Source organism: Crocuta crocuta, unplaced genomic scaffold (assembly GCF_008692635.1).
Source record: "Crocuta crocuta isolate KB4526 unplaced genomic scaffold, BGI_CrCroc_1.0 scaffold90, whole genome shotgun sequence".
NCBI classification, from domain to species: domain Eukaryota; kingdom Metazoa; phylum Chordata; class Mammalia; order Carnivora; family Hyaenidae; genus Crocuta; species Crocuta crocuta.
In genome coordinates, this window is record NW_027527449.1 from 4212208 (window position 1) to 4226262 (window position 14055).

A 14055-nucleotide genomic window follows, 5' to 3' on the forward strand; every position below is an offset into this window, starting at 1 on the left:
TAATTTTATTGGCATCTATAATTTTAACTTTAGTGTTAATTTTGGCAACACAGAGAACAAAAACAGGCACACTTTCGTCCCGAGGAGCAAAGCTGAGCGAAACTTTGAATGAGAAAGAGTAAATGACGAAGCCCTTATTACAAAGGAAAAGATTAATAACCAATATATTTAGCTATTCTTTTTAAAATTAAAGCCTACTTTTTTTTTCAGATTGGATTGATTATTAAAATAGTCTCTCCAGCAAGGTGGAAATAGAGCTTTACATGAGTACTGTATTATGCTTTGATGCTAGAATCCTGCTGCACTGATACAGAGTCACAGAATCCGTGAGAGCCTGAAGGAATCTTTGACATTATTTCCAAACCCTCATTTTACAGACGAGGAAACAGCAGCGCGGAGTGGTAATTGGGTTTTGTTATGAGAAACCGGGTGCTTAGCAAAATACCTCCTGAATGCCTTTGTATGTTGGAAACTTCCCGATTATAAACTAGTACAGTTTCAGAACTGCACTTGGAAGTAGGTCGCTTTGATTCATGAACTTCACTAGGGTCAAAGGTAACTCTTCAATCTGGAGTACAGATTAAATTGATATTTACAGGGAAAAGTTGTCTTTAAAAATAAAGAGGAAAACAGGGCAATTTAAACATAATGCTGGTGCTTGAAAAAACTGGATTATTTAAAGAAGGTTAAGATAGAAAATGGGCTTCAGGGTACTTTCAGTGTTGTAGTTTATTATGATGTGATTCACCTGGAAGAACTATGGCTGTCCTTCTCTTTTTTCCTTTTTTAACATTTATTTATTTGAGAGAGAGAGGGAGACACAGAATCTGAAGCAGGCTCCAGGCTCTGAGCTGTCAGCACAGAGCCCGACGCAGGGCTCGAACTCATGAACCGTAGGATCATGACCTGAGCCAAAGTCGTACACTTAACCGACTGAGCCACCCAGGTGCCCCTTTGGCTGTCCTCTTTTACAGAGCTGTGTGAAGATGGGGACTTGAAGATGAGAGGTGTCTTTTGGAAAGCTGCAGGTATCATCTGGGAAGAGATAGGTATAAATTGTTACGAAAGTGATGTCTTCATAGGCTATGTGTTGCCTTCCCTCATATGCAGAGACTGAGGAATACAGAGAACCTAGATTAATGACTGAAAAAAAAATGGCATTTAAAAAGAACTAAGCTTTATTACAGTCTTTATCTTTTTCTTCCTTCCTTCCTTTCTTCCTTCCTTCCTTCTTCCTTCCTTCCTTCCTTCCTTCCTCTCTCTCTTTTTCTTTCTTTCTATCTTTCTTTTTTTCTTTCTTTCTTTCTTTCTTCACGAATAGAATCAAGATAGGAACCACTTTGCAAGGCAAGTGCCTAAAAGTATTGAATATATAACAGGCTCTCAAATGTATTTCTTGAAAGGATGAATTACGTGATCAAGCATTTTTTTTTTAATATTTTTATTTATTTCTAGGGGAGAGAGAGAGAGACAGCATGAGCAGGGGAGGGTCAGAGAGAGAGAGGGAGATACAAACTCTGAAATAGGTTCCAGGCTCTGAGCTGGCAGCCAGCACAGAGCCCGAGCGGGGCTCGAACCCACGAACCGCGAGATCATGACCTAAGTGAAAGTCGGACACTTAACCGACTAAGCCACCCAGGCGCCCCATCGAGCATGTTTTTTTAAAATAATTCCAACTACGAACCGGCCAGAAGTTGGAAGGGAAAATAGAGAGAGGGGTTCCACTAGTAAAAACATACGCTCGTGCTACAGATATTACTGAGGTGGAAATAACTAGCTGTAGATCCGGCGGGATGGAGAAAGTCGGCACATGGGCGATTTCTGCCTGTTGTGCCAGACGCCCCTTGTCAACTGCCTGGGCAATTGTTGCAATCCTGGTTTGTTTCCCACAGTGGCATGGGACTGAGTTTCTGACATCAGCACGTCACCTGATTCCTCTGTACAAACACACACAAAGATCCGCCATCAGCATCAAGCATTAGATCTAAGCCCCTGGTCAGCCAGGACCTGGCTCCTGTTTTCCTCGCCCTCCCACCCCAGCCTGCCCCAGCTGTGTCCAGGTGTGCCCAGCTCTCCCCCGGGGGGCGGGGGGGCTGCCATGTGGTCCCAGCCCCCCATGTGCTCTCTCCCGCCTCTGCGGGGATCCCCACCCTCTCCCCGTAACCCTGGGCAGGTGGTCTCCTCTGTCCTCAGGCTTCTCAGCTGACCCGTACCTTAAATGAAAGCGACGTCCAAATGTTCGCTGAGGCATTGAACTTTAATATCGAATGCTCTTAAAAGCAAAGAGGGTTGCTTACAGTTGGAATATTTTCATGTCTTCTCAGAGTTTCAGTTTATTTACCAGGAACTTATGGAATGCCTCCTCTGTCCAAGGCTCCGTGCTTGGTTTTATCTGAACTATTTTGGATTTGACAAATGTCCCCCGAGGACTGTAATAAAATGGATGTTTGCAAGAAGATAAAGCTGAAGTAAAACCCATTTACCCCTTCTTTGTGGAACAACTGGACAGAATTGTGGCCCAGAAAGAATTTGTTAGTCTGCAAAGTAGCTATGAGTTGTCTTTATTGAATGCATTCTGAACTAATTCTGACAATAGGAAATTTGTCCCATAAATTACAGACAAGTAACAATTCATAGTTTATACACAGTGTGGTAGTTTCCATAGATTATGGTGATCCATGAGATTTTGGCAGTATTTACATTCCTTTGTTTTCTTCTTTGACTGTAACTTCCAGTTGTTGGAAGAATTTTCTAGTATTTTAATTAAGAGCGATTAGCTGGCTCATTAAGCAGGTCTTTATATAAAAGATCCATAGAAAATCACGGCAAACTTGGATGATGTGTTGTGTTGTATTGAGAGATACCTATGATTCCTTTAATACAGACCTTAAATGGGTGTCCTAAACCTCATTTAGTGTATGATTATTTTTCCATGGTAACTGCTGTGTTTGGTTGCTCTGTTGTTGATGAAATTATTAGAGGGAGTCTTAGAAATTGCATGGTTTAGTATATTAGGTCTCTTGCTATTTTGTTTGAAATGATTTAGCAAAATGCATGAGGGAAGTCACAATCCCTTAAAGACCCTGAGAAGCTCCTGAGATTACAGTGTTATCCATAGCTATCCACTCATTCATTCATTCATTCATTCATTCATTCAGCAAACATTTATTGGATGTCTGGTGTACCCTAGGCATGATTCTAGGCATTGGAAATCTAGTAGGAATGTAGCATTGATGTGTTGCTCTTTTACGGAGCTTATAGTCAAGTGGGCGAGACAGACAGTGACCCAGCACACACAGACACGCGTGCACACACTCAGACAGTGAAGACAGTAGTTTGCTGAGATTCTGCTACCAATGCAGGTGGGCGGGGGGGGGGAGGGGCGGGGCTTCCAGCCCNTGGGATGTCCTCCGGTTCAGCTGATTTCTGATACCTTCTTACTGGAGATAGCATCAGGTCCCACAGGTGTTGCCTGCATTCTTTTGGATTTGACAGATGTTCCCTGAGGACTGTACTTCAATGGATGTTTGTAAGGAAACAAAGGTGAAGTAAAACCCATTTACCCCTTCGTTTTAGAACAGTATGAATTATGGCGGCTCAGAAAAAATGTGTTCACCCGCGAAGTAGCTGTAATTGGCTCACTCCTATAAGACTGCCTTCCTTCCAAGCCACCGAAAGCCCAAATTGTCACCTGTGCTTCTGACCACTGGCTATCAGTTGGAGGTTTCCATGACCCCCTCTTCAGATTCAGTTAACTTGCTCCTAGAACTCAGGAAACATTTTACTTCTTAGAGCGCCAGTTTATTAGACGAGAATACAACTCAGAAGAGCTGATAGGGTCAAGTGCAGGGAAGGGACTGGGACCTTCCATGACCCTGGAACCTTCCGAGCACGCCCCTCTTCCCCAAATACCCGCATGTTCACCAACCTGGAAGGTCTCTGGACCCCATCCTTTGGGTTTTTATGGGTCGTTATAGAAACGTAATTAATGAAATCCTTGGCCAGTGGCAGCTGATTGAACCCGCAGCCCTTCTCCCCTCCCTGGAGGCTGGGCGTAGGACTGAGAGTTCGATCTCTCTAATCACAGTTAGCCTCCTGGCCACCAGCCCCCATCTGCAGCTTCGGCCCAAAAGTGACCTTGTTAACATAACAAAAGACACCTTATATCTCATCATTTAGGAAATCCCCTTCCACCCCCCATTCCCCGTTTTAGAAGCTCTGTGCAAGAAATGAGGATAGAGACCAAATATGCATTTACTATAAATCACATATCACATTTGGGTAACAGGAGATAGTGTCTCTCTTATAGCATTGGGACAGCATTGCATCGGGCGGTCAAGACAGGGCTCCATGAGGAGGTCCCCTTTTAAACTGAGACCCAAAGGAAGAGAAGCCAGTCCAGCAAAGGTCTGTGCAGGGAGCATCCCAGGAGCTCAACAAATGTAGAGGCCCTGAGTGCAGAAAAAGCTTGTCGTGATCAGAGAATAGAGGAAGTTGTGAGCATGGCCGAGGGAGACGGTGGGGATGCGGTAGTGCCCAGAGGTGGGTGGACACCCTGACCCTGTGGGCCCCGCAGGTGATGCGATCCTTCTCCGGGGCGCTGTGCGCAGCCGCTGTAGGACGTTGTGCAGAGGGACGGCATGTTTTCTGTTTCTCAGAGACCTGGCTGCCCTGTGGAGAAGGCAGTGTCGGGTCACAGGGAAAACCGACAGCATCAAGCCATCCCAGTGGGTCAGGGGAGAGAGTGGTGCTTTGGAGGACAGGTAGCAGTGGGTGTGGAGCGGAGGGGCCCGTCCAGCCAGCACATGGGCATGGCCTAGACAGGGATTGCCACCGGACTTGGGGACCAGGGGGGAGTGGAAAATAATTTATCTTGGTGCAGTATAAAAACTGAAGTGACGCGATAGTCACTGAGGGCATCCACATTCCATTCCCATCTATACCCTGAGTGAGAAGTTACGGCGCATATATTTAATATTGTAGCAAAACAGAGCTTTTTCGAACCCAAATGCAATTCAGACGCACTTGAAGTGTGCTGGCCCTTGTAGCTGGCAGTGAAGAATGAAAAGAAATTAACTTAGAAGATAGCAGTTCAACTAAACAAATGGTTTCAGCTAAAAGCAAAAGGACAAGAGTGGCCTGAACTCAAGTGGTCAGTTCACTAACAGCCCCACCTTTTCTACAGAGACTGCATGTTCCCTGTAACCTCTACAAAACCAGAAGGAAGACCTGCATTAAAAAAAAATCTTATTTAGTATTTTTGTGTCCTTGGCCTTCTGAGAAGTCCTTAATCCTCATAGGCAAAGTTCAGAAGGTGTTCAACTCCCAGATGGGTCACAGGTCTAAAGGTCACAGGATCTGCACTGATCTCCCCCATGGCCCGCTGACCCCAGCTGCCTTTTCATCTCATGTGTAAAGTCACATAGACCCCAGGTGACTTTAGGGTCTACACCGGCTACCCTGGCAACTAACTGGGTGGCTGGGGCTGAGCTACAGGGCCCACTGTGGGGAGGGGAGATTTGAACGAAGATAGCTCCAGACCCCCACCTCCCCTGCACCTCACCGCTGCTGGTTCGTCTATTACACCTGAGCCTTTAGAATAAAATCTGGTCTGAACTGAGGGTACAGTAGGTTTTAAGAAGATACACGCTGGGCGTGCCTGGGTGGCCTCAGTCAGTTAAGCGTCAGACTCTTGATTTCGGCTCAGGTCATGATCTCAAGGTTCATGAGTTCAAGCCCTGCGTCAGGCTCTGTGCTGACAGTGCAGAGCCTGCTTGGGATTCTCTCTCGCTCTCTCTCTTTCTCTCCCCCCACCCCGTCTGTCCCTCCCCCCTCTCAAAATAAAGAAACTTAAGAAAAAAAGAAGATATACACTGTTCTAGGCAGTAGCATCCTTGCCCACTGAGATGGTTCCAGCCCACAGAGTCTTTCATTTTTGAGTCATGAGTATGAATTGAGCTTTACCAGCCAGTGAGTGAAGCTTGTATCCCCAGTGACAGCCAAACTTTCACGTTCTCACTTCCACCCACTGCTACCCCACTGGATGCTTGCAAGAGGCCTCTCTTTATGATACTTCTCTGTGTTCCATTGGCCCCAGACACGCCTGGGTTCTGGTCACTTCCTGCCTTCTGCAGTTCTCTCCTTCTGGATCTGGGNCCCCGGACTGAGCTGTGCTTGGTGGGCGGTGTTGGGGCTCCAGCCTTTGACCCTGGGTGCCCTGCTGCTTCACCCCTGCACCTGTTAGCTGTAACCCTCTTCTGGGGCTTTCAGTCCCCGCCCTATTGCCTGGTTTCATCCATCAAACCTTTTGGCATCTAGTCCACCCAAGCACGTTTAGGTTCTTTCTCAAAGGGCCTCCGGGCTCCCAGCAAACCAGGGGGTGTGGCCAGGCACAGCGTGCCCGATAGTGAGGAGGCTGGTCCACCCCGACCCCTGACACCATCCCAGGAGGCCACTGCCCAGTGCCACAGGCTGCCCAGTACCCAGGCCCAGGCCAGCCATGTGGTAGTTTATTACACGAGCGAATCAGGCTTAGGAAACAAAAAAGGAGACGTTATGTAGCTACACGTGGGACATCAGCTCAGAAGCTCACAGTTAGTTCCTCTGCTCCGCTGGTAATTTTACCCTCCTCCTGTGGGGCTCTTTTGTGAGGGAGACCCAGCCGAGCCCTGATGTGTGAAACAGGTGGCCCCCAGGTGTCAGGATCAGGCTTTCCTGCCCCTCCAGCCTCTCACGCTGCCGGGGCCCCAGCCCCACTCCCAAGATCATTCCAGGGAGTTCTAGGAACCCATAGAACATAACTGGAAAAGCAGCACCCTGTGACATAAAGGTTACAGAAATGAAGACCTTCAGCAGACCTCACGTTGCAGCCTCTCACTGCTGGGTCTTCAGCCTCTCCTGCCGCCACGGAGTCTCTTAGTTGCAAACATGTGCAGGAGGCCAGGTCCCTTGCGGATGGTGATCTCTCTCCTGCTCCCGCCAGTCCATCTGGTTTCTGAAATTCACATCTGACTCTGTCATTCCTGAAATCCCTTCTGTGGCTGACCGTCCCTCACAGGATGAAGGCCTTGGGCACTCAGCTGTCTCCTCATGGTGGCCCTGAGTCTTCCCTATTGTGCCCCAGAACGCAGCTGCCTGCAGGCACCGTCCCCCCACACCTCCCAGCCGCCGGGCACACTCCCGCTTCAGCACTGGATTCAGGCTGCACGTCCTTGGGGAAACCTCTCCCTTCCAGCTTCTAAGCTCCCCCACCCCCGGTGCTGCTATACCGCCATCCTGTCCCCTCTGTCCCAGAGTCTGTCATTCAGCCTTCTCTGGTGAACTGAGAACTTTGGTCTACATGCCTGTCTCCTCCACTTAAGTAAAAGCTCCTTGAGAACAGAGATGATCTGGGGAGGGGAGCTCACTCCCTCTCCCACGTAAATCCCAAGCCCCCAGCAGATGGCTGACCCGGAAAGAGCCACTCAACATCGGAATGAATGAATCCTCACGTTTGCACAAGTGCATTTGTTGAGGTGGAAGTGGCAGTTCCTGAGTAGACTGGCTCCAAGTTAATAAAAGCAGAGATCATTTTTCAGTCCCGTGTCATACGCCCTTCAGCTGGAAGTCTGGAAAGGAGAACTCAGGGTTTAGAGGCAGATTCTATTTGTCAAGGCCGTTGGAATTTCCACTGCTCTTGGGGGCACCCTTCCACGTGAGGGGCATCGGCTGTGTGGCTGTAACAGGCTTCAGTGTTCAGAGCTGATCGTATTCATGATACAGGGAACAGGGAAGGGTCGTGGTGTGTGTGTGTGCGCATGTGTGTGCGCGTGCGTGTACGCATGTGAGAAAAGGCTGGGTCTTCTAATGAACCGCTTCCTTGAAAATTGTCTTTCTGCAGGTGATGTGTCACCCATCAGCATGTCTCCCATCAGTCAATCTCAGTTCATTCCACTCGGGGAAATCCTGTGCTTGGCCATCTCGGCAATGAACTCCGCGAGAAAACCCGTCACCCAGGAAGCACTGACGGAGCACCTGACCACATGTTTCCCAGGTAACAGGAAGAGGCTGTTTCACTTTCTAAACAGACATGTGTGCCGGTCGCTGTGGGACCTGACATGGACCGTTCCTCTCATTGAAATGTAATAGAAAAAAAAATCCTTTGCCAAAACTGACCAGAAACGTTTGTTAGGGCTGTAATTAAAAATCAAGGCACCTCTCTTACTTCTGAGATAATGTGCCATCTTCAGGTAATAGTGTGATACATTTTGTAAGCGGCACCGAGAAGACAAAATGCACTTAGGATCCATGAAGAATGCTGGCAAAAACCACCTCTAGTCAACTTCAGTATAACCTTCTTAATTTTTTTATGTTTATGTATTTGTGAGAGAGAGACAGAGCATGAATGGTTTGGGGGGGCGGTGCAGAGAGAGAGGGAGACACAGAATCAGAAGCAGGCTCCAGGCTTTGAGCTGTCCGCCTAGAGCCTGACACGGGACTCGAACCCATGGACCACAAGCTCATGACCTGAGCCGAAGTCAGACGCTTAACCAACTGAGCCACCCAGACTCCCCTGACCTTCTTTAAATACATGATGCATGGGAGCGTGTTAGAAAAGTTTAGTCCCAAGGGATTACACTAAAGAGACAGTAAGGTCAAAAATAAGCGTATCTTGCATGCTTGTCTCATGGCCTGATGAGTTTTAATAATATGACATTTGATAAATTAGTTAAGATCTCATTTTAAAAGAAAAAAAAATGTTTCCTTTTCTCTTAAATATTATAATAAGGGGACAGTAGGCCAGCTGCCATATGAACGGCATTCAGTGCCTCCAGCCCAAGAAGATGTGAGGAATGGTGATGAGCTGAGGACTGTATGCCCTACCTCAAGCAAGGTAGCCCACTGCTCAGCTCCAGTGTATTGCCCCCTGCACCCCAAAATGTCGAACCCTTCCAGAGCTTCAAATCTTCCACTGCTTTTTCAAGACAATCTGGAAATTCAGCTTTATGTGACATCTGTAGATTTCCTTAACTATCAGCAGTTATGTGTGTGTTGTGTGTGTGTACATATTAATACATGTGTGCCAGCCACTTGCAAGTCGAATAAGACACATTATTGGGCCACCAGTTTGCCACCTTGGACTCAACATATACCTAGATAGAAATAGAAGTCTTGAAATGAGCCCTTGACATGGTTTTCATTCGACCTAGAAGAGAACTTGGTAAAAGAGAAGCTACGGGCCAAATCAGTTCACTTTTGCTACCAAAATGCTGGGTAATAATCAGCACATCAGTGGCACACAGCAGTGAGCGTTTATTCAAGTCCCTGTGGGTTCTCCGGGAATCAGCTGATCCAGACCGGCCCCGCTCAGGTGGCCCTGTCCCACCTGTGCCCCATCTTCTTTGGAAAAGGGGACAAGCAGAGGCCCGTTCTGCTCAGAGAAACGCGAGAGGCCACACGAGAACAAGTCTGGTTGTACGGAGGCTCTTCAGCCTTGTGGTCACACCATGCCCGCCGACGTTCCATTGGCTAACACGGACCTGGACAAACTCCCAGTCCAGGTGTAAGAACACGCACGCCAGCCATGGCAGAGGGCGAGAGGACTGCTTCTTAGGTTTGTTTATTTGGAGGGAATGCACCCACGTGTGATTGGGGAAGGGCAGAGAAAGGGAGGGGGAGAGAACCCTGAGCTATCGGCACAGAACCCGGAGCAGGGGTTGATCTCACAAACCGTGAGATCATGACCTGAGCTGAGATCAAGAGCCGGGTGCTTAACCGACTGAGCCCCCAGGCGCCCCAAGAAAGGACTTCTTCTAAAGTAAATAGTCGTTTGTCATATGGAGTCTCCCCACTTTTCCTTTTGCCCCAAAGGAGCTTTACATTTCTCCACCAGTGATTTTTCCTCCTTCTTCAGTTTTCTAATTAACATGTTTTGAAATTATGTGTACTGTTTAAAAACTCTAACACGAACCGACCTTTTGCAGCCTATAAATTACCTTAAATTTTCTAACATTATCTCTGAATATTCTTCACTGCCCGATTGTCTTTCGTCGTTAACTTCCAGGCAAACCCTTTTCCTTTCAGTAGTTATTTAAGCAGAATCCCAGGTGAGAGCGATCTAAGGCGACAGATGCCGTTCATGGACGTAATGCCCTTGTGAAGAGAGACCCTTCCTGGTGGCCTTATACCTGGTTGGCCTCTTCTGACATCAAACGCCCCAGCAGCTTTTAAAATCTATTTTTATGTAGCTTCATGAGAGATCACATAGCTTTTCCAAAATTGGTTAGACCTCTCCCTTTACTGGGCCATGAAATAGAGAATGGAAAGAACCCAGAGCCAAGTATGTAAGAATAAATTGTGAAAAATAGCAAAAGAAAATAGTAAATTGCCTGGCAGTTGATTACAATACCACTAAGTTGGAATACTTTTGTAGAGAAACTCATAGGTCACCTGTACTTAAATGAGCAACTGCTTTGCGAGCTTCTGTGGTCCATGAACTTAGATCCCAGTGCCTTGTTGTCAGACGGACCCAGAGGAGCCGACCCCACGTTTGTCATCTTTGTGACACTGATGATAGCCCCAGATTGCGGGGACGCTGTACAAATGTGAGTCTAGGGCAGGGGGTGGCAAACCATGGGTGCAGGTTCGTGTGGCCTGCCACTTGTGCTTATGAAGTTTTATTTGGAAGTCTGTTGGAACACAGCCTTTCCTATTTGTTCATGTATTGTCTTTAGCTGCTTATGTGGCAGTTACAGAAGTGAGTAGTTGCAGCTAGAAGGTCAGATGCCTCACGAAGTAAAATAATTACATTTGGCTCTTGCCGGCTACTGGTTTAGGGCATGGTAGTAATGATTTAAAACTTTGTTCAGCAATAGCTCCGCATTTTATTTCATTTTATTTTTTAATGTTTATTTATTTTTGAGAGAGAGACAGAGTTGAGTGGAGGAGAGGCAGAGAGGGAGGGAGACACAGGATCCGAAGCAGGCTCCGGGCTCTGGTGCCCCAATAGCTCCATATTTTAAACTAGTATTTCATAAAATGAGGTTTTGTTTCCTGGCTGTCTTCCTTCATCCTTCCTGTCTCTCTTCCTCCATCCTTTTCTTTTCTGTCTTTGATTTTCTTCCTTCTTTGCGCTATCATTTAAAGCACTTCAGGACAGGGGCGCCTGGGTGGCTCAGTTGGTTAAGCGGCCGACTTAGGCTCAGGTCATGATCTTGCAGTTTGTGGGTTCGAGCCCCACGTCGGGCTCTGTGCTGACAGCCAGCTCAGAGCCTGGAGCCTGCTTCAGATTCTGTGTCTCCCTCTCTCTCTGACCCTCCCCTGCTCACTCACTCTCTCTCTGAGAAATAAATAAAACATTTTAAAAAATTTATAAAGTACTTCAGAACAAAACAATTTAGAAACTTAATACTATTCAAATTCTATTTGAAAATGTATTTTCAAACACAGTGCTAAAACTCTGAAGGGATTTAAGTATCATATTTATGGCAGTTTTGTCTTCTTAAGGTAAGACTTACTCCTTGAAAATAAAGTTTTGGAAGCTAATTGAGTATCATTAAAACATTTGAGCTCTTGTATTTAATGCATATGTTATAGGTATAAAGAATAGTCTAGATTTGGACCTCTGTTACTGTTTTGGACAACCATATCCTTTTTTTTAATGTTTATTTTTGAAAGAGAGAATGAGCAGGGGAAGGGCAGAGAGAGAGGGAGACACAGAATCCGAAGCAGGTTGAGATTGGACACAACCAAACTGAAGCACCCAGGCACCCCCGGACACCCATATTCTAAAGAAAGCTTTTAGCAAAAAGTCTCCTAGTCAAAATCCCTGACCTACTGAAATGTAAACTCTTTTATCACCTTTCTATATTGGTTGAGTTTTGAAATTTCCTTTACAGAAACAAGAATTTTTTTTTAAGTAGAAAAAAGAATAAGTACTTGCTTCTCAGCTATGTAAGTACTCCTCATCCATCCATCCAGAAGGATCACTTAAATCGGATGAGTACTTGTTGGGTTGTTATGATTGGATCTTCCTGGGAGGAACGCTGACCCTCAGAGAAAGAGACCTATAGGCTGCTGATGCGGTTGAGGTTTTGAATTTGCTAGAGAATATTAACATGAATATACATGATGAGGGGATACGTATACATATTCATCATATTCTGTCTCCCATCTCATCCCCTTACATCGGTTCTTGGAAATTCTCCCTCAGCCAGTATTCTTCACCAATGAAAAGAAATAATCCAGAGAAGCCCGTTGCAAGTTTTCGTGTAAAATGTTTAACATATAGAAGGTATATGTAAGCACTCTGTTCCTACAATTTTCGGATTTGCAGGATTAAAGAGAGATGTAAGTCTAAGCAACATCTCATTGTCATGCAGTGTTTTTAGGTCTCTGGTTTTGCTTTGGAACATGTAAAGGTGTGGAAAAGGAGAGAAGTCGGGTGTCAGCCTTATTTGGATACAGAGGTTATCTTTTTGTTCTTTAAGCCCTCAAAATCCAAATTCATGATGAACTTTGGGAATAGAATCTGGAAGTGGTTGAATGTGCAAACTTTGAAAGTACGCATCACAGCCATCTCTGTCCCAGGGGAGCCCTGCAGACCTCTCATGGAAGTCTGGATTTCACAGACAACTGAAAATACAATACATTATACTGAGGCTTCATCATAATATAAGCATCATAAATATCAGTGACTTTCAGTTAAAGCTTTGAAAACTCACAGGTAAGAAGTATGGAAGGTAAATTGGACAAGAGGTGTCTCTAACCTGTTTTTTCAAATTAGACAGTATTTGACCAATATACATGAGAATCCAAGACATGAAGACTTTAGATGTAAATTCTCTTTGGAAACTCGTTCTTATTTTCCATTTATCAGGAGCACTTATTTTTAATAGTAAGTAAACATGACAACATTATGGTCATGATTCTGTATAGTTTTGTAGGTTTTCTGTGATCAGCACTTGTAAGGTCTACAGTCAGCACATTCTGTAATACCATTACAGTTCTGGTTCATAGTAACAGCTGTTCTCAGCTCTCCTTTATTATGACAGCACAGTAAACTGGCCAGTCATGAACTCTTATAAATGAGGCGTGCCATGTTCTGGAAAAACTCATCTCTGTTACAGTGTTGATTGCGAGCAAGCTACCATGTAAGATACAGTTAGTTTTCAGTATGGGTTTGATACCCGGGATTGCTATGCCACACAACCCCAGTGGCATCATTCATGAGCCTCTGGTGTGAATCCAGTCTCATCTGGAGCGTTTTAGTCTGTGTCAGTTTGAATGGTACCCCAGACTTGTTCAGTAGGAGCCCTCGTTGTTAGTGGGGCATAGGAGCTCTTTGAAGTTGCTTCTCTTATATGCAAGTATTTTTTTTATTTTATGACGGCACTCAAGAATTTCATATGTATGGTTTGGGTTATATCACTAATTCATATGGAGTTCATTTTGTGCAGAAACGATCATAAAATTTTAAAAAATTGTTATTATATCAGCCTTGAAGCCATTTGCGTAAAAACCAGAGTACATCTCTGAAGAGCAGAGCTCTAGACTAAAGGGAAACTGCAGCTCAAAAATTAAATAATTATACTAAACAATGCATTATTCATAAGCAATACTGCCTTTCCCACCTCGCCACTACGGATGCCTTTTGAAGATGGTAACACAGACAGACATGTATGTTACGTCACATTCGTAGACTGTCTCCTGGGCCGTTACTAGTGCTGTCATATCCCACCTTTGTGGTTTTGGAAGGATTGGGGGAGCCTAAACTTAGTTTACCCTGCTATTCTAGGTTGCTACACAATGTTCTTTGAAGGTAATCTGGGTTTCCATGAGTCCTGCCCCAAAGTTGAGACTATATAGTTCAAGTTCATGGAGCCCCCGTATAAGTCCGGCACCGCTTTACATACCTTAAGCTCATTAAAAAAAAATTAAGTTTATTCATTTATTTATTTTGAAGGAGATAGTGGGCAGGAGAGGGGCAGAGAGAGAGAGAGGGAGATAGAGAGTCCCAAGCAGGCTCCACACTGTCCGCACAGAGCCTGACGCAGGGCTCAATCCCATGAACCGCAA

General features: G+C 45.6%; 1 protein-coding gene across 2 annotated transcripts in view; it reads left to right on the plus strand.

The window, feature by feature from the left end:
• Nucleotides 1–14055, plus strand: part of STOX2 (storkhead box 2) — a 109444-nt gene that overhangs the window by 83097 nt on the left and 12292 nt on the right. For both annotated transcript variants that reach the window (XM_077761956.1, XM_077761961.1), the window contains exon 2: nt 7880–8032. In XM_077761956.1, the coding sequence (XP_077618082.1) occupies nt 7880–8032 (153 nt within the window). The remainder of the gene's footprint in view (nt 1–7879; nt 8033–14055) is intronic.